This window comes from Trichosurus vulpecula, chromosome 2 (assembly GCF_011100635.1).
Source record: "Trichosurus vulpecula isolate mTriVul1 chromosome 2, mTriVul1.pri, whole genome shotgun sequence".
NCBI lineage: Eukaryota > Metazoa > Chordata > Mammalia > Diprotodontia > Phalangeridae > Trichosurus > Trichosurus vulpecula.
The window spans coordinates 204368312-204386365 of NC_050574.1; the positions used below are offsets into that span (position 1 = coordinate 204368312).

The 18054-nt window shown below is 34.4% G+C and overlaps 1 protein-coding gene across 1 annotated transcript in view; it reads left to right on the plus strand.

The window, feature by feature from the left end:
- The window catches only part of GALNT13 (polypeptide N-acetylgalactosaminyltransferase 13), a 705305-nt gene that overhangs the window by 581488 nt on the left and 105763 nt on the right, over nucleotides 1-18054 (plus strand). Inside the window, exon 8 of the mRNA XM_036747971.1 lies at nucleotides 15821-15960. Within this exon, the coding sequence (XP_036603866.1) occupies nucleotides 15821-15960 (140 nt within the window). The remainder of the gene's footprint in view (nucleotides 1-15820; nucleotides 15961-18054) is intronic.

Genomic DNA, 18054 nt, shown 5'->3' on the forward strand with positions numbered 1-18054 from the left:
CAATATGTAAAATATGTATTTTACCTTAAGCATTAAGTTATTTGAATTAGGATAAGCAAAGCATCCAAGCAAAAATAATTCCTCCATAGAATTCTATATGCAACCCCCCTGTTTGCTAAGCCATTCATTAGAATATTGTTCATAGGACTGGATCAGTTCATCTTGACATTTTAAAATTCTTCCTGTAGTTTCTGTTTCTGGGTCCATAATACTGCAAGTCAGAAAAGAGACAAGTATGCTTTTGCATTCCAGTGGTGGCATAAATTTTAAAAATAACATGTTACTATTTTAGGCATTATGCAGTCTCCTTACTTCGTTTAATTTTTTGCCTTTATATTAAATACATCGGAAGAGAACTGTTGGATTCTCAAACTCATTACCTACCCTAAAATACAAAAATTCTAGAGGTAATGATTTATGTTTCCTACATTTTCAAGATGTAAAGACAAGCCTTGACAAAAATAAATAAATGAAAGATTCAATATTGAGTATTACTGAATCTTAACCGAGACCAGCAGTGTTTTTGTCCTGATGCTGCTTTATAGCAACTATCAGTAATTATACTGTGTAGTGAGCATATATATTTCTTTTTTTCATATAAATTATGACTCTAGTCCTATAATAGTGTCGTGTACAGAGCTGTGCAAATAAATACAAAGTAGGTAAATGTAGGGTAATTTAAAAGGAATTTCACTAACAATTGAGGGAATAGGGAAGTCATTAAATAGAAGGTTGTACTTGAGTTGTATCTTGAAGAAAGAAAAAAAAAGTTAGATAGAATTGAAGAGGCAGTATATTCCAGGGATGGGGATAGCCAATGAAAAGGCACTGAAAGATAGTGGATCATGTGTCATGTGTGAGGAATGCAGAACAGGCTACTTTGTGTTTATTTGTTCTTACTGCCACAAGAAATACACATTCAGAAAATGTGTAGCATATATAAAAATATACAAAATAAAACATGGTGGACAAAATATGTAGAATTATATAAAAAGAAAGGAAGAAATCTTTAAAGGAAATGTTATTACTTGCCCTAAGGTACACATATAATTAGTAATACAAAGACCCCAAATATACACTCCTCTGCTTAGCTTTTAGAGTCCTTCGCAGCTTTCTCCCCATGCTATCTTTCCAACCTTGTTGTACAATACTTCTTTTTCCTTATCCTGTGATCCAGTCAAATTGACCCTCTCCCTATTCCTCAAATACAACACACCATCTACTATCTTTTCATGACTTCACAAGGGCTATCTCCCATCCCTACAATATGTTGTCTCTTCACCTCTCTCATAAAATCTCTTTCTTCAAGGTACAGAGCTTCTATTTGAAGACAGCCCTGTCCCATCAATTACTAGTGATACTCCTCTTAAATATAGTCTACATTTAACTACATTGAGTTTATTCTCTTTACCTAAATTTATTAATTCCCCTTTTAGAATATAAACTCCTTTCGAGTAAGGATTTTTTTTCATTTTTTTGTCTTTGTACCTCCAGTATCAAGCACAGTTCCTGACATATATTTTGTGTTTATTAAATGTTTCTTGATTGACTGAAGGCATTAGGATACTTTTATGAAATGAAACACAGTGTCTGGCACATTACAGGCACTTAATAAATGTTTTGAATGATTGATTAGTGTTGTATTGAGACTCTTAGTTCAGGGACTGTCTTTTGCCTTTCTTCGTATCCCTAGCACTTGGTACCTGAAAAACAGTTAAGTATTTTAGGAATGTTTATTGACTGACTGCAACAACTACCATCTATCCATAACATGAGTAATTTTTATAAAGTGAAGAATAAAGGATGTATGTTTATTAGCATTATAATTATATGTAAATATCTGAATAAGTTGTCGTATATGATTATGATGGAATACTACTGTGCTATAAGAAATGCTGAGCTCAATGATTCTAGAAAAACATGGAAAGGCAAGCAGGAAATAATAAAGAGCAAAATGAACAGAACCAAGAGAAAATTGTATATAAGAGCAATATTGTTTTTTTTAGTTTATTTTGTCTATTACAAATACCCAAATTAACTATTAAGAGCAGGAAGGAAGACACTATTTGCATCCAGAGAAAGAACTGAAAAAAGTATATATAGATTAATTTTACATATTTACATATATATACATGTATATATATGTGTATATATATATATATATAGTGTGTGTATGTATACATGTATGGGTGTGTGTATAGCTATGTCTAATGGAAGTCCTCTCTACGGGGGGGAAAGAAAAAATTTTGAGATAATTTTATTGTATATTTGAAAAGAATAGTAAGCTGTGCATGGCAAATTTGTGGTTTCATGTGTGATCATATTTTTATTGTGCTGTGTTATGAAATTATTTGTTTTATTCCATATCTTCAAAATAAAATTTAAAAAATCAATTGAATATAAGCACATGAAGTATCAAATTTTGAGGCTTAAAACATTTTTTTTTTGCCAAAAATAGACATGATTTGGATTCTTTTTGGCTTGAATTATCTAAATTGTTGGTTCACATCAAATGGTTTATTTATTCAAATTCTATAGGCTATACTCAATAAAACGTTTATTAGAACCTAAGATATGCTTCTGAAGGAGAATGCAAAATGTTTTTTTACAATATTCTCCCCCAAATATGTTCCTTGTTTATACAATAGTAAACAAGATGATTTCTTAAGGTAAATTATTAACTTAATAACCTTACTCATCATTCTAAAATATTAGCAAAAAGGCTAAAAACTAACTGGCACAGGTAGTAAAAAGAAGATATTTCAAACATGATTAGAATTGGAAGAGTGAAAAAGTCATGTAGAAATTGTCAGATCAGTAATTCCTCAATAGTGAGGGCCAAAGATATGGCTTTTTTCACCATCATTAATTCTAGACAATAAAAAGGAGGAATTCAAAGCACCCTGTTATGTTCTTAGTATTAAAGATTGAAAATTTACTCCATTATTTTTTTGGTAAAATTTTCCCAGTGATACTGCAAATCTTTTTTTCTTTCATAACCCTCATTTATATGTTATCTGTTTACATCAGGTACAACCAAAGAACAAGGAAAATGAAGAAACAAATCTAATGACAGACACATGTCAAATGACAGATTCAATTTTAAAATTCATTTGATAATCTTCCAAAGCTGCACTTTTAAGCCTATACAAAAAAAACTTTCCTAATGGTAAAAATGACTTGCCTTTGTTGTTTTCCACACCCTGAAAAAAACACAACTGTGTTACAATTGTGCCACTTCCCCACAAAGTTTTGGCAGCCTTCCTTCCTCACAGCTGCCTAAATTCCCCCATGGACTCAGAATGTTTGGCAGAAGAAATGGCATTATAGGCTTCCTAATGGAAGGACAATTTCAGAAGAGACAAAGAAATGAACAAGAATGAAATCATCAGATGTTAGATTTGAGAGGGCACTTAGAGCTTTTCTACTCCAATTCCATTGTTTAATTTATAAGGATATAGGCAATGTTGTGATTGTATGTGTGTGTGTGTGTGTGTGTGTGTGTAGTGAAACTGTCATCAACAATAAATAATATATGGATGAGGAGATCACCACTCTCTACTCTAATGGGTTACAACCAACTTGAGTATTATTTAAATGAATTTAGATATTTTCTCCCCCTGCTACTTCACCCCTCCCCCAAATCAAGTGTCTTTAGAGGAAGAACCAGGACTAGAACTCAAGTCTTGATTCTCAGGCCTACTTTACTTCTTAGCATAATCGGGTACTAGAATTGCATAGTCTGTTTGCTTTCTCAATTTACATCAGACCTGGATACTCCTCTATTAGTACCTTTCAGGAACATCTCCCATTCTAAGTAATTTAAAGGCTGACTTGAGAACTGTACCATATATACCTGATAAACAATTCTTCCCTTAGTTTTCACATTAATCCTTTGTGCTTGCAAGTGCTGGAAAATAAAGACAGCATGATACTGTTCCAGGCAGAAGTCTCATGGCCCTTTTGACACTTTGTGCATAGATGCAGCCATGCATGTGATCTGTGGGGGTACCTAATGATCTCCTATATTCCTCTTTCCTTTAGTCATTATTAACAGTTCTAAAAAAGGAGGAGAGGAAAAAAACATGATCTGATGATTGCTATCAGGCACAAAGGATCATTTGGATAGCTTTAGGGGCTTGTCTAAATAGTTGCTTTCTTGTAAAATATAATTCTATCTAATTCTTCCTGATCAGAGAAGCATCACTCCTAGACTGAGAAGTTATTGCTACTGGTACAATGTTTAGAAAATATTTTAAGAGTTTTTTTTAAAAAGAGCAAGTTATACTTTTTTGTGTTAAAATTACCTTGGTAAGATATGTGGGCATGGACTATATCAATTCTATACCCTCTGAAACTATTATTTAAATGTAAGGAATGGCAGGTTCTAAAGACAACCTATCTTTAGTGCATGACATTCACCCAACAAAATGCAGTTTCAGAAGGCACCAGAAGAAGTTGAATTAACCTGCTGGTCAGGAAATAGAGAGACCTGTATTTCAAGTCTATCTAAATTACCTACTAATTGTTCGATCATGGATTAATCACTTAAATTCTTAGTCTCAGTTTTCTTACCTGTAAAAAGGAGATATTAATACATGTACTACCTACATCTCAGGGCTGTTGTGAATAATAGTTCACAGACTTTTAAGTACTATGTTAGTATGTCTTATTACTGACTTGTTAAGAATATTGCTCACATAGCTCAAATCCTTTTTGCAGTTGTATTTTGGCCAGAGTTATCAGGTTAAGATTTTTGGAATTATCCACCATAGTCAATCTACTTTAAATTAAATATCCTCTCAGTTAGTATTATGGAAATACAGAAGGCAGTTTTGTCAGCCAAATAACAAAGATTCTTAGTCCAATACTTCAGCTATGCTAGAAAATATCATCATGATATCAGTACCAGAGGGTGCTAAGAATCAGGTTATACAGCATGGTAGAAGTTTTAAGGCCCAGTTCAGGTGCTATCTCCTACACAAACTCTTCTGTTTCCCTTTTGTTGTTAGTGTTCTCTTCCTTAATCACTTTATGTATATTTTTGATATATTTTGTTATTTATTCAAGCAGAATGGCATAATGAATAGAGTTGGTCTTGCAGTAGGTAATTTCTGATTTAAAGTCCCACTTCTGAGACATATTGACCATTTAACACTTGGGCAAGCACTTAATCTCTTACAAAGGAGGACCCAAAAGGCACTGTTAGAAAAAGTTTCTCACCTATAATGATGGAATCACAGGTCCATCCAAAAATATATAGGTAGAAGTAGAGATAGAGATAGAGGGCTAGAGGTAGAGATAGAGGTATATAGTGATAGATTAAAAAGATAGAGATATAGTATTTACCTATGTATGTACACATTGCATTCCTACAAAAGATTATAAGCTCCTTGAGGGTAATGACTGCATCATTTTTTCTTCATCTGGTTCCTAGTACAATGCCTTTCATGTAGTAGAAGCTTAATTATTGCTTGTTAAGTCAAACTAAATCCACATACAATGTATCTTATCAACTACTTTATTCCCAAATGGGTTTCAGCCCTCTCAGTTGAATCAAGATTTTTTTTCTGTTTTTCTTTTCTTTTTTAATAGGCCAGGTTCTCGGAACTCCCTACTGCATTTTAATGATACATTTTCAATTATTGTTTCACAGATTGTGGTACTTGGGACTCTGGTGCAACCTATGATTTAAACAGGGTGACAGTAAGAAAATTCCAGCTTTACCACTTCCCTGAAACATTTTTAACATCCAACTTTTATTACATGTGGTCACTTTTAGTATGAAAATTTATATAAAAAATCTATCCTCTACTTTACTTCCCAATTTCCTCGAACTCTCTTATAAAGGAAGTGTAATGAAATAGAAAGAACAATGGATTTCAAGTACAAAACACCTGAGTTGAAGTTAATGTTCTGTTATTGTATGACTTTAAGCAAATAACTTCCCTGCTTTGGGCCTCATTTTCCTCCCTCATAAAGTGAGCAGTTTCAATTAGATCTTCACAATCCCTTCTAGTACTAAATCAGAAGATCACATGGGAAGCTTACATGAAAATCAATCTGAAATCCCTTGGAATCATGTGAGTATGGATTGGATATAGATATAAATTTAACAAGCATTAATTAAACACCTACTATGTTGTAGGAACTGTGCCAAGAGTTTTACAAATATTGGTAATCTTATCCTCACAATAAACCCTTGAGGTAGGTGATATTATTATCCCCATTTTAGCGCTGAGGAAATCGAGGCAGACAGGTATTAAGTGAGTTAAGCAAGGTCATACAGAGAGTAAGAAGCTAAGGCTAGATTACAATGGAAGTATTCTTGACTCTACATTTAGGGCTCCATTCACTGTGTAATGTAGCTACTTCTAATAAGCATGTATACATGTGTACATGCGATGTGTATGTGTCCATATACTGATATAATATACTTATAGTGCATCTATACATATAGGCATGTATGTATATACTCAATATATGCATGTGTACATATTTGTGTTTGTAACTTATATGTATACATAAAAATATATGTATATTTGAAATATATGTGTATGTATATATTTTTGCAGGCCATTATTATATTATTTTTCTAGGCTTTCCTACATTTCCTATTTTACTTCCTATATTTCTTGACTGTATTTAGGTCAAAAAAGAATTTTTCTCCTAAAACCTATATACTGGGCATTTAAATATATATATGTATATATGTATGTATATGTATATATGTTATATGTATGTATATATGCATATATATGTACATAGGCTAGTCACCAAATCAATTTAACTACTGTTTTCCAAACTAATTTATGTACAAATTCTTCTCCTGACTTCCTCATAAAGATGAAAAAATGAATGTATGTAGCTTTTGTTCCTTCAATTATTTGAAAAAAAATTCTCTAATATCATTTTAAAATTATTTTAGTTAATAAGATGTGACAGTCATCTTCCAGGGCAGTTTTAGCTTTTTTTTTAAAAAAACTAATAACCACAACTCACTAGCATAATTAGATTTTCTGATTGGCTTAGTAGAAAAGAATGCTGAATCAATACATTAAGGTGGCAAGAGCATTTTAATAAATACTGAAAATTACTTTTAAGTTGTCATTTTGCTAATGAGATCAAACAACCTTGCAGGAAAGTATATTCACTTACATTCTTTCTCTCTCTCTCTCTCTCTTTTTCTCTGTCTTCCCCCCTTCTCTCTCCTCCCCTCCCTACCTCCCTACTCTCTTTTCCTCTTTTTCTCTCTTTCTCTCTTAAACAGAAATGCGCTTGTGAATGTGTCACTACTATCTTTTGATATATAAACCATTAGCTAATTCCTGGGAGTGGGGGAATGAGAAAAATTTAATATAGCTTCTTTCAAAGATTTTTTCCAATTTCTGCTTACATTATATTAATTATAAATAGCACAAACTAACATTTGCATAGCTGTGTAGTTCATTATAATTTTCATAGTATTTTTTTACAAATTATCTCATTTGAGCCTCACTATAATCCTGTTAATACTAAAGGTATTTGATCCCCATTTTCTAGGTGAGAAATACAGAGGTCAGAAATGTTAACTTGCCTGTGATCATAAAGCTAGCAAGTGTCTTAGTTCAGACCCCACATCTTCCTCATGCTAAATATTGCACTCTATCCATAATGCCATTCTGACAGCTTCTTTTGTTCTGAAGATAGTGGTGTCCCAGTAGACAGGGTGTTGGATTTTGAGTCTGGCAGACCTAAATTAAATTCTGTCTAAGACTTTAACTAGTTGTATTACTCTGGGCAAGTCACTTAATCTTTCTAAGTCTCAGATTCTTTATTTCTGAAGTGGAGATAGTTATGGCACCTACCTCATAAGGATATTTTGAGGATCAAATGTGCTAATATGAGTAAATGCTTTGCAAGGCTTAATGTTCTATGCAAATGTCAGCTATAAGTACTAAGAATAGATTGTGGAGGGCAGAGCCAAGACATTGGCTGGAAAGCAGGGACTTGCTTAAGCTCTCCACCAGGTCCCTCCAAACACCTACAAAAAATGGCTCTGAACAAATCCTAGAGTTGCAGAACCCAAGAAATAGCAGAGGGAAGCAGGGCTCCAGCCCAGAACTGCCTGGGTGGTTGCTGGGAAGGGTCTATCACACGGAGCAGGGAGTAGAGTGGAGTAGAGCCCAGGTTGGGCCATGCCAGGACTAACTAGACTGCAAGCCGGGTGGAACAGGCCATATGGCCCTGAATCATTGAGCTGTGGCAGTTACCAGACTTTGCAACCCACAAATTCCAAAGACAATGGAGCAGGTTATTGAAAAAACTGGGGGATCAGAGTGAAAGGAGTTTGCAGTCAGCCTGGGGATGGCAGAGGTCATGCAGCTCTGAGGCTGTTTACAGAGCTACAGCTACAGCTACAGTTGCTTCTGGCCCCAGGCCCAACGGGTGGGAGGAATTAAGTGGCAGATTATAGCAGGAGTGCAAAGCCTGCTTTTCCCTACCTGGATCTGGGCCACAATCCTGGTTGGCGGTTCTTGGGGAGAAGGAGCGCTGGTGTGGCAGAGTTTGCTGTGTATAAGTACCTCTGAAAACAGCAGCACACCCCCTCAAGCTAGGGACAAAGTACTCTCTACTCTACAAGTAGTCATACCCCAATGAAAAACTTAAGGGTCAAGTAGTTGGCTGAGAACATGGCCAGGCAGTGAAAACAAACTCAGATTCAGACTCAGACTTTGAAATCTTTCTTTGGTGACAAGGAAGACCAAACATACAGCCAGAAAAAGTCAACAAACTCAAAGAGCCTACATCAAAAGTCTTCAAGAAAAACATGAACTGGTCTCAGGCCATGGAAGAGCTCAAAAAGGATTTGGAAAAGCAATTTAGAGAAGTAGAGGAAAAATTGGGAAGAGAAATGAGAGTGATACAGGAAAACCATGAAAAACAAGTCAATGACTTGCTAAAGGAGACTCAAAAAATACTGAAGAAAACGACACCTTAAAAAATAGACTAACTCAAATGGCAAAAGAGCTCCAAAAAGGCAATGAGGAGAAGAATGTCTTAAAAGGCAGAATTAGCCAAATGGAAAAGGAGGTCCACCCTAAAAATTAGACTGGAGCAAGTGGAAGCTAGGGACTTTATGAGAAAGTAAGATATTGTAAAACAGAACCAAAGGAATGGAAAAAATGGGAGACAATGTGAAATAGCTCATTGAAAAAACCACTGACCTGGAAAATAGATTCAGGAGAGATAATTTAAAAATTATTGGACTACCTGAAAGCCATGATCAAAAAAAGAGCCTAGATATCATCTTTCAAGAAATTATAAAGGAAAACTGCCCTGATATTCTAGAGCCACAGGGTAAAATAGAAATTGATAGAATCCACTGATTAGTCCTGAAAAAGATCCCAAAAAGAAAACACCTAGGAATATTGTCACCAAATTCCATAGTTCCCAGATCAAGGAGAAAACACTGCAAGCAGCCAGAAAGAAACAATTTGAGTACTGTGGAAACATAATCAGGATAACACAAGATCTAATAGCTTCTACATTAAGAAGCATGATATTCTGGAGGTCAGCGGAGCTAGGATTAAAACCACGAATCACCTACCCAGAAAAACTGAGTATAATGCTTCAGGGTAAAATATGGATTGTCAATAAAAGAGAGGACTTTCAAGTTTTGTCAGTGAAAAGACCAGAGCTGAATAGAAAATTTTACTTTCAAACACAAGAATCAAGAGAAGTATGAAAAGGTAATCAAGAAATGGAAATTGCAAGGGACTTACTAAAGTTGAACTGTTTTGTTTACATTCCTACATGGAAAGATGATGTCTGTACTCCATGAGACCTCAGTATTAGGGTAACCGAAGAGAATATACATACATACATACAAATATATATACATACACACACACACACACACACACACACACACACACACACACACATATATATATATATATATATATATATATATATATATATATATATATATATATATATATATATATATATACATTTAGACAGAGGGCACAGGGTGATTTGAATATGAAGGGATGATATCTAAAAAAATAAAATAAAATTAAGGGATAACAGAGGAATATATTGAGAGAGGGAGAAAGAGAGAGATAAGATGGGATACATTATCTCACAAAAAAATGGCAAGAAAAAGCAGTTCATTGGAAGGGAAGAAGGGGCAGGTGAGGTGGAATGAGTGAATCTTGCTCTCATCGGATTTGACCTGAGGAGGAAATAACATACACACTCAATTGAGTATCTTACCCCACTGGAAAGAAAGAGGAAGGAGACAAAAAAGCAGGTATGATAGAAGGGAGGGCAGATAGGAGGAGGAGGTAATCAAAACCAAACACTTTTGAAAAGATTCAGGGTCAAGGGAGAAAATTGAATAAAGGGGGGCAGAATAGGAGGGAGCAAAATATAGTTAGTCTTTCACAACATGAGTATTGTGGAAGGGTTTTACATAATGATACGCATGTGGCCTATGTTGAATTACTTGCCTTCTTAGGGAGTGTGGGTGAGGAGGGAAGAGGGGAGAGAATTTGGAACTCAAAGTTTTAAAAGCAGATGTTCAAAAAAAAGTTGTTTTTGCATGCAACTGGGAAATAAGATATACAGGCAATGAGCCATAGAAATCTATCTTGCCCTACAAGAAAGTAAGGGAAAAGGGGATTGAGGGAATGGGGTGACAGAAGAGAGGACTGATTGGGGAATGGGGCAAGCAGAACATATGCCATCTTGGAGTTGGGGGGAGGATAGCAATTGGGCCAAAAATTTGTAACTCAAACTCTTGTGGAAATCAATGCTGAAAACTAAATATATTAAATAAATATTAAAACATTTTTTAAGAAAAGAATAGATTGTAACTTTAAAGTCATATATAAATGGTGAACTCTTTTTTTGTTTTGTTTTTTTTTGAGGGTGGAATGCAGGGCAATTGGGGTTAAGTGACTTGCCCAAGGTCACACAGCTAGTAAGTGTCATTGTTCTGGTATATTTATGCTAATTACTTTTAACTTCAATTTTTCAATTTATTTAAGTCAAATATTAGCTTTTCATATTATTTGCTACCAGATGAATAGAATAGATGGCTCTTTGGAGTTCAAACTGTTTTTAGATTTTTTTTACAGGGGGGTGGGGTGGGAAGAGACAATTGGAAGAGAGGGTTTCTTTTTGTTTAGTTTGGTTTGGTTTTCTTGAAGTTGCTATTTACAGTTGTCTAGGTCTCTTCTGGCCTGAAAAGTTGGCAGCGGCTGCCTAGAGAATGTTTTCTTTTTAAGTACATATTCCTTTGGTCTCAGTGACCCCATATGAATGGAGATTCAGAGAAAGGACTTTTCCTGCCTTGTTTGAATTGCATTTGCATGTACCTCATTTTCCTAAACTTTCCTTTTGCTAATTACAAATATGCTCAGCTTAAAATTATTCAACTTTCTCTATTTTTAACTTTTATACTTATTATAATTGCTATTTTATAGTCTACAGGGACTTACTAACTCATCAGTTTAGGATATAGAGATCTAAAACAAAAACTATGGGTTTTGTATGGGAGGGCTGTCAGCACAGGTTCTTTGATCTGGTTTTCTAAGGAAAGCAACTTTAAGGGGTTAACAATCTTACTTTAATTAAACATACCTCTATCTTAGTTCATAGGAAAAAGCACCCTGAACTTCAGAGAAAATACAAATAGAAATTACAAGCAGAAATTATCAACAGAGCAAAATAACACAAATCAATAGACAGGCTTCTGTCTGACCATAGCAATACACACATAGTTACCAGAGAAAGAAGCACAAACATCTGGGTTTTCAAAGCCAGGGGGCTCCTTAATGGCTAACCAGAGTCTCATATGACCAAATCACATGAACACTCTTCCAGTGAGTGAGCCCCCAAAGGAAAATGCTAACTTCTTCAGGGTTAGAGGGTGTCACCACAATGTGACTCAAACCCATGTGACCTAAGCCTTCATATGACTTAAGCAGTTCATCAAAGACTCCTGATTCAATCAAAGGTAAGACTCAAAGCTACTTGATTGCCTTAGTGCTGAGAAGCACTCCAAAACAAAATGTTTCATTTGACTGCTGCTGTATTCAACTAGTATTAAAACACTCAGATACTTGGAAGGTGAAGTGTAACTGAAGTGTAGACTCCCCTGTGGTCTGGGATTCCTGCCCTAGTTTTTTTTTTTCCAGAGCAGACTTCAACCTGGGCTGAAGGGTAAAACCAAGTTACTATTCTTCTCCTATAGTGAGAGTCACACAGCCACTCTTTCCTTCTGAATTTTTACTTCACTTGGGAAACAGATGCCATGACCACTATTCTCAATCACTCTAGGCACTGATTCCCTTATCAGTCTACCTTGGATCTATGATGCAAAACTTGGTAGTAATTAACAGAACTGCCAGATAGCACCAATTCCTGCACATTGCATTAGTTCAGGGACATCCTCAGACCTCTTCTTGCCCTGGTACTTCTTGACTCAAGGCAAAGTCTGGTCTTCTCTGGGTACTAAAATGCCATGTGGAGTGCTCCTAGATAGATCTGTCTCTAGTGACTTCAAAATTCTCTGGTTCCTTCTCTTAGCTTGTTTGGGCAGCAAAATGACTAAGTGTGCTATTTTCTTTGATTTCCTGATAATGATTGAGTCTGGAATATTTTCTAGCTCTTTCCAGAGGTTTGGGGGTGAAGGTAAGCTTAACTTCCTGCTATTCTGATATTCTCTTGACAGTATTTCAATACTGTGGACTCCCAAGAACTAACTAACTAGCTCTGAAAAACTAAATCGCTTAATCCTTCACCATATATTCCAAAGAACATTGACAGAGATAATATGAAATTATTGTCAATTAAGTTACATAGCTGATAAAATAATTTTCTCAGAAGTCAGAGAATGAATTCTTGAGCATATACTTTAAAGAGATCAAAGACATAGAAGTCCTCTCTGAGCCAAACTACTTATAGCAGTGGGTTTTTTTTTTTGGTGGTGGTGGGAAAGAACTGTAAACAAAATCATGATTCTCCATTGGGAAATGCCTGAACAAATTTGAAATGTAATGAATGGGGAGTGGTGGAGAAAACACTGTAGGTTTGGAAGAGCACATGTTCTGTCAACTACAGTCACTCTGAGCTATTTGTTTTTAGTTTGTTTTTTTTTTCTTTTTTTGTATTTTCTTTTACAAGAGAAAGTGTATATAGGTGGAAGAAGTGGAAAAAGTGTAGAGGGAAATATCCAAGGGGTTGGGGGGGAGGGAAGCTCACAAAAATAAAATGATTAGTAAAACTTTTACAAAGAAAATAGATAATATGGCTGCACAAGAAATCAGATTTTATTGGGCTTTTCATCAAAATACTCAGTTTTCATGGAAAGGAATCCTTAATACATCTCACTCACTGGGACATGGAGGAATAGTAAGTGTGATGGATTCAGAATACCTGAATTCAAATTTAAATTCTCCTTTTTAATATCTCTGTGACCTTGAAAAAATAATTTAATTTCTTTAGGCCTCAGTTTCTTTATATGTAAAATGAGGGGGTTGAATTACATGACCTCTAAGGTCCCATCCAGCTCTAAAGCTCTGATCCTGTGTTCCTTCCACAACAACAATTCAATCCAATCCAACAAGCATCTATTAAGTATAAGACTACTATGATGCTAAGTACAGGGGAGGATAGAAAGGGAAACAGCAATTTCTCTTTATATGGTTCAGTTAAAATGGAAGAAATTTCAATGAGATTTTCATGAGTCTGTATCACATATTTTGACTGAAATTTGTAGCAACATTCTGAAAAATCTAAATTGACTAAATGATGATATGTGAGTCTTCATATTTTCCTAAATTATTCAAATGTTCCAATTGTGTGAAGTTTAATGTGACCCCAAATGCTAAAAATGTTTTAAAATAACAACTTGTGCATATGTATATATGCATAAACCAATGTGCATAAACACACATATGCATATATACAACTGATCCTCATATGCCATGATCGTCAGTGCCAATTCTCCTATCAGCAAGCTTCCTTTGATATATCCATGGAATAGTTTCTCCCATAATACCTGACAAATAGGCCAAGACAAACTAAAAATGCCCATAGTTTTGAACATGCTATTGTTCTTCCCTTGCCCAGATTTTCAACATGTGACGGAAGCAGCCAGAGTATAAGTGTTTCAATTAGTTTACCAATTAATTCTGATTTCTGGGTCATCTATTTGATTTTTATACATAGTTTAGGTATAGTAAACGAGTGATGTATAAACCAGCCAAACCTCTAGTTTCACATTCTGATTTTTTTTTTTACATAGTACCATCCCGTAATGCTTAAACTTAAGGCAATTACATGTTTAATCCAAGGAAAAGTTAGTTTATTTCTAAAAGGGGTTTTAAACTGAACTCTCTAGATATCAATTATATCAAAGTATGAAGCATACTTTCCATGTTTATTTAGCAGACTGAAGAGTTTGCTAATTTGTTTTTCAATCTGTGACTTTTTACAAGTTTAAATAGGAATATTACTCTTTATCCCCATAGAAGTGAACTCTGTTGACATAAAATCTAATTCCTGTAGATGAATAGATAGATAGATAGATAGATAGATAGATAGATAGATAGATAGACAGATAGATAGACAGATAGATAGATAGATAATGAGTGTATATGGGCACAAACTCATGTATGTTTATATTTTGATACTTTAAAAGATCTATTATTGTGGGTACTCATTCCAATGACATATGCAGTTACTTCATGCCATACAATATACAATGATGTCTGGAGACTGAAGAAGATGATATAGATATATAAAACACTTTTCAAATCTAAAAATAAAATAAATATATATGTGTATAGTGTTCTTGTTCACTCATTTCAGTCACATTTGACTTAATGTCCTCATTTAGAGTTTCTTGGCAACATAATGGACTGGTTTGCCATTTTTTCTCCATCTCATTTTACAGATGAGGAAACTGAGCCAAACAGGGTAACTTGCCCAGGGTCACATAGGTAGTAAGTTTCTGACACTGGATTTGAATTCAGAACCCTCAAATTGGGTCATGAAGAGTCAAACACAATAACAACTGAAGAACAAAAATATATTTATTTAACATTTGTGTTAACCATTGTTATTGTTGCTGTTGTTGTTGTTGTTGTTGTTGTTGTTGTTGTTGTTGTTGTTGTTGTTATCACATATTGAAGGACTGGACATGTAACTTAATTGGATTAGCCAATCCTTTGGTGATTAAACTCAGTCTACCAATGCAAGCCAACACCAGAGAACTGCAACTTAAAGTCTTAGAGAGTTGCCTAGAACACTGAGGAGTTAAGTGACAGCCAATTTGTATCAGGCACATGACTTGATTCCATTTTATCTTAACTCCAAGCCTAGCTCACTTTCTACTGTCCTACGTATTGAATATTTTTTAATGGTACATCTATGGTATTGTAGAAACATAAGAGGAAAAGCTATACAATATTTTGTGAAAACCCTTCAGGTAAAGAAATTCAGTTGTCGTTGATACTAAGCTACTAAATTAGCAAGAATTCTCACTTAATGGTCTTTCCCAAGAAAAAAAGGTTCTTAAAGATAAGTATTGGAGAGAAAATGTAAATTCTAATTAATAAGGAAATTTTCTATTCAGTATTTAATTTAAGTTGGATAACATTAAGAGTCAACCATGGTAGCAACTGCATATATAATTGAATCTTGTTGAACAATAGTGATAGGAGTTTAAAAATGATAGTAAAAGTGATCAGTGGAACTTTTTTGTTATTTTTTCCTGCAAAAAAATAGTATAAACTAATTTATGTGTTTCTCTGAAAAATTCTAGGTGTTGTCAAAGTCGATTATGGAGATGTATCGGTCAGAAAAGCACTAAGAGAAAATTTGAAGTGTAAGCCCTTTTCTTGGTACCTAGAAAACATTTACCCAGACTCCCAGATTCCAAGACGGTATTACTCACTTGGTGAGGTATGAGTTATTTATTTTGGTTCTTCTAAATATACGTTGTGAATAGTGTTATTTCTAAAGAGCTAAATTTTTTTTCATATTTTTAAGAAAATCCTTTATGGAGTCTCAAACATGATGTATTTTAAATGAGTTCTCACTTTCATTTTGAAGGATTTGTCCAGAAACCACAAAGATTTTTATTACTAGTGACTTTTCACCTGGAATAGTAACAGAAGTTAAATCGCTAAGAATCATAGAAAACTTTCTCACACCGGTAATTTTATCTGTTCCAAAATTTTGGTAATCTTAAGAGAAATGTGGCTGGCCTAAATTCCTCACATATCAATATAACACCAGGCTCAAGACCTTTTGCATGATACTCTCCTCATATGTGTGGGATGATAACTCAATGTTCCATGCCTGTGTAAAGGGCAGCCTTGGGAAGAGATTGAGAATTGAGATTTTTTTCACCTCCAGCTCCTTTGTAGATCACTTCTTCCTACAGTCTTTCTCTTTCTCCTGATACATCAACCTAAAGAAAACCTGGAACCCTATGTGTCTTCTCTCAGAGTCAGAAAATGGAAGAATTTTTACCTGTCCTGTCCTCTCCCAGCCTATCTGTAACATGATCCCTCATGAAGGCATGGAGGATCAAATAATTGTTCTCCAACAGTGAAGAGAGTCTTAAGCAAATAAGCTTGATACCCTGGTTATATGTATATATATATATATATATATATATATATATATAGATATATATATAGATATAGATATAGATATAGATAGATAGATAGATAGATATACATATACATATATATATATACATACATATATATGTATGTATAATTTATTTTAGTTTTACATATAAATTACCTCAAGCAAACTTGCCTCCTATGCCTTCCTCATATAAGTCAAAGGAGTGACAAATATTTTTGGTTTTTGTTTTTATTTCTATTTATTTATTTTAGTTTTCAACATTTGCTTTTATAAGTTTTTGAATTCTAAATTTTCCCCTCTCCTTCCACTACCCCCTCCCCAAGATAGCATGCAATCTGATATAGGCTATACATGTATGATCATATTAAACATATTTTCACATTAGTCATATTGTGAAAGAAGAATCAAACAAAATGGAAAATCTATGAGAAAGGAAAAGAAAAACAACAAAAGAAAGAGAATATAGTATGCTTTGATCTGCATTCAGACTCTATAGTTCTTTCTCTGGATGTGGATAGCATTTCCATCATGAGCCTTTTGGAATTGTCTTAGATCATTGCATTGCTCACAAGAGCTAAGGGAGTGACAAATATTTTTAAGGATAGTTATGTCAAAAATGAAATTATATTCCTTGTTAATAAATTCCCTATAACAGAATTAGGAAGATAAGTGTGCTACAACAATAACTGAACACATTTAAATTTATATATAAGTGAAGTTTCAAATATCTCTTAGTTTACGTCATCTTCCTTATTGTTGTCCATTAGAGAGAGGGAGAAAGGAGAGGGAAGGTATAGAAGAGAAGACAGATGGAGGACAAGGAAAAGAATGGATGGAAAAGAGATATAAAGCATTTATTAAGAACTTAGTATTTGCCAGGTACTGTGCTAAATGTTGGAGATACAAATATAAGCAAGCAAAATGAACTTTGCCTTCAAGCACTGAATATTCTGAAGGAGGAAGACATTCGTAAAGGAAATCTAGAAAGTAAGAGTGAGGGGAAAAGAAGCATGGTTTGGAAATGGTAGCAGCAAAATTGTGGAGGTTGAATTCAGGTAAGATAAGGAGAAAACTGACCTAGAGTCCCACAGTGTCTACTTTTAAAAATCCTGGTGAGCTGTACTCCCCCAAAATTAGCTGAATATTTCAGCACGCAATATATAAAAATGTGAAAACAACACTGCCATCATAATTTGAAAGTAAACATTAGACAGGTGACACTTTAATAACAGATTTAGTTTCTTTTTAATTTGCAGTGCCATATGTTTCTGCAAAGAGAGGCCAGACTTCCTTCCCTCTTTTCTTTCTTTTTACATTATCAACTTGGCAGAAATTAGAAACACAAAGATAAGACTCTGTCCTCTGAAACTTTCAGCAGAAAAGATCTGTTTTTATCCT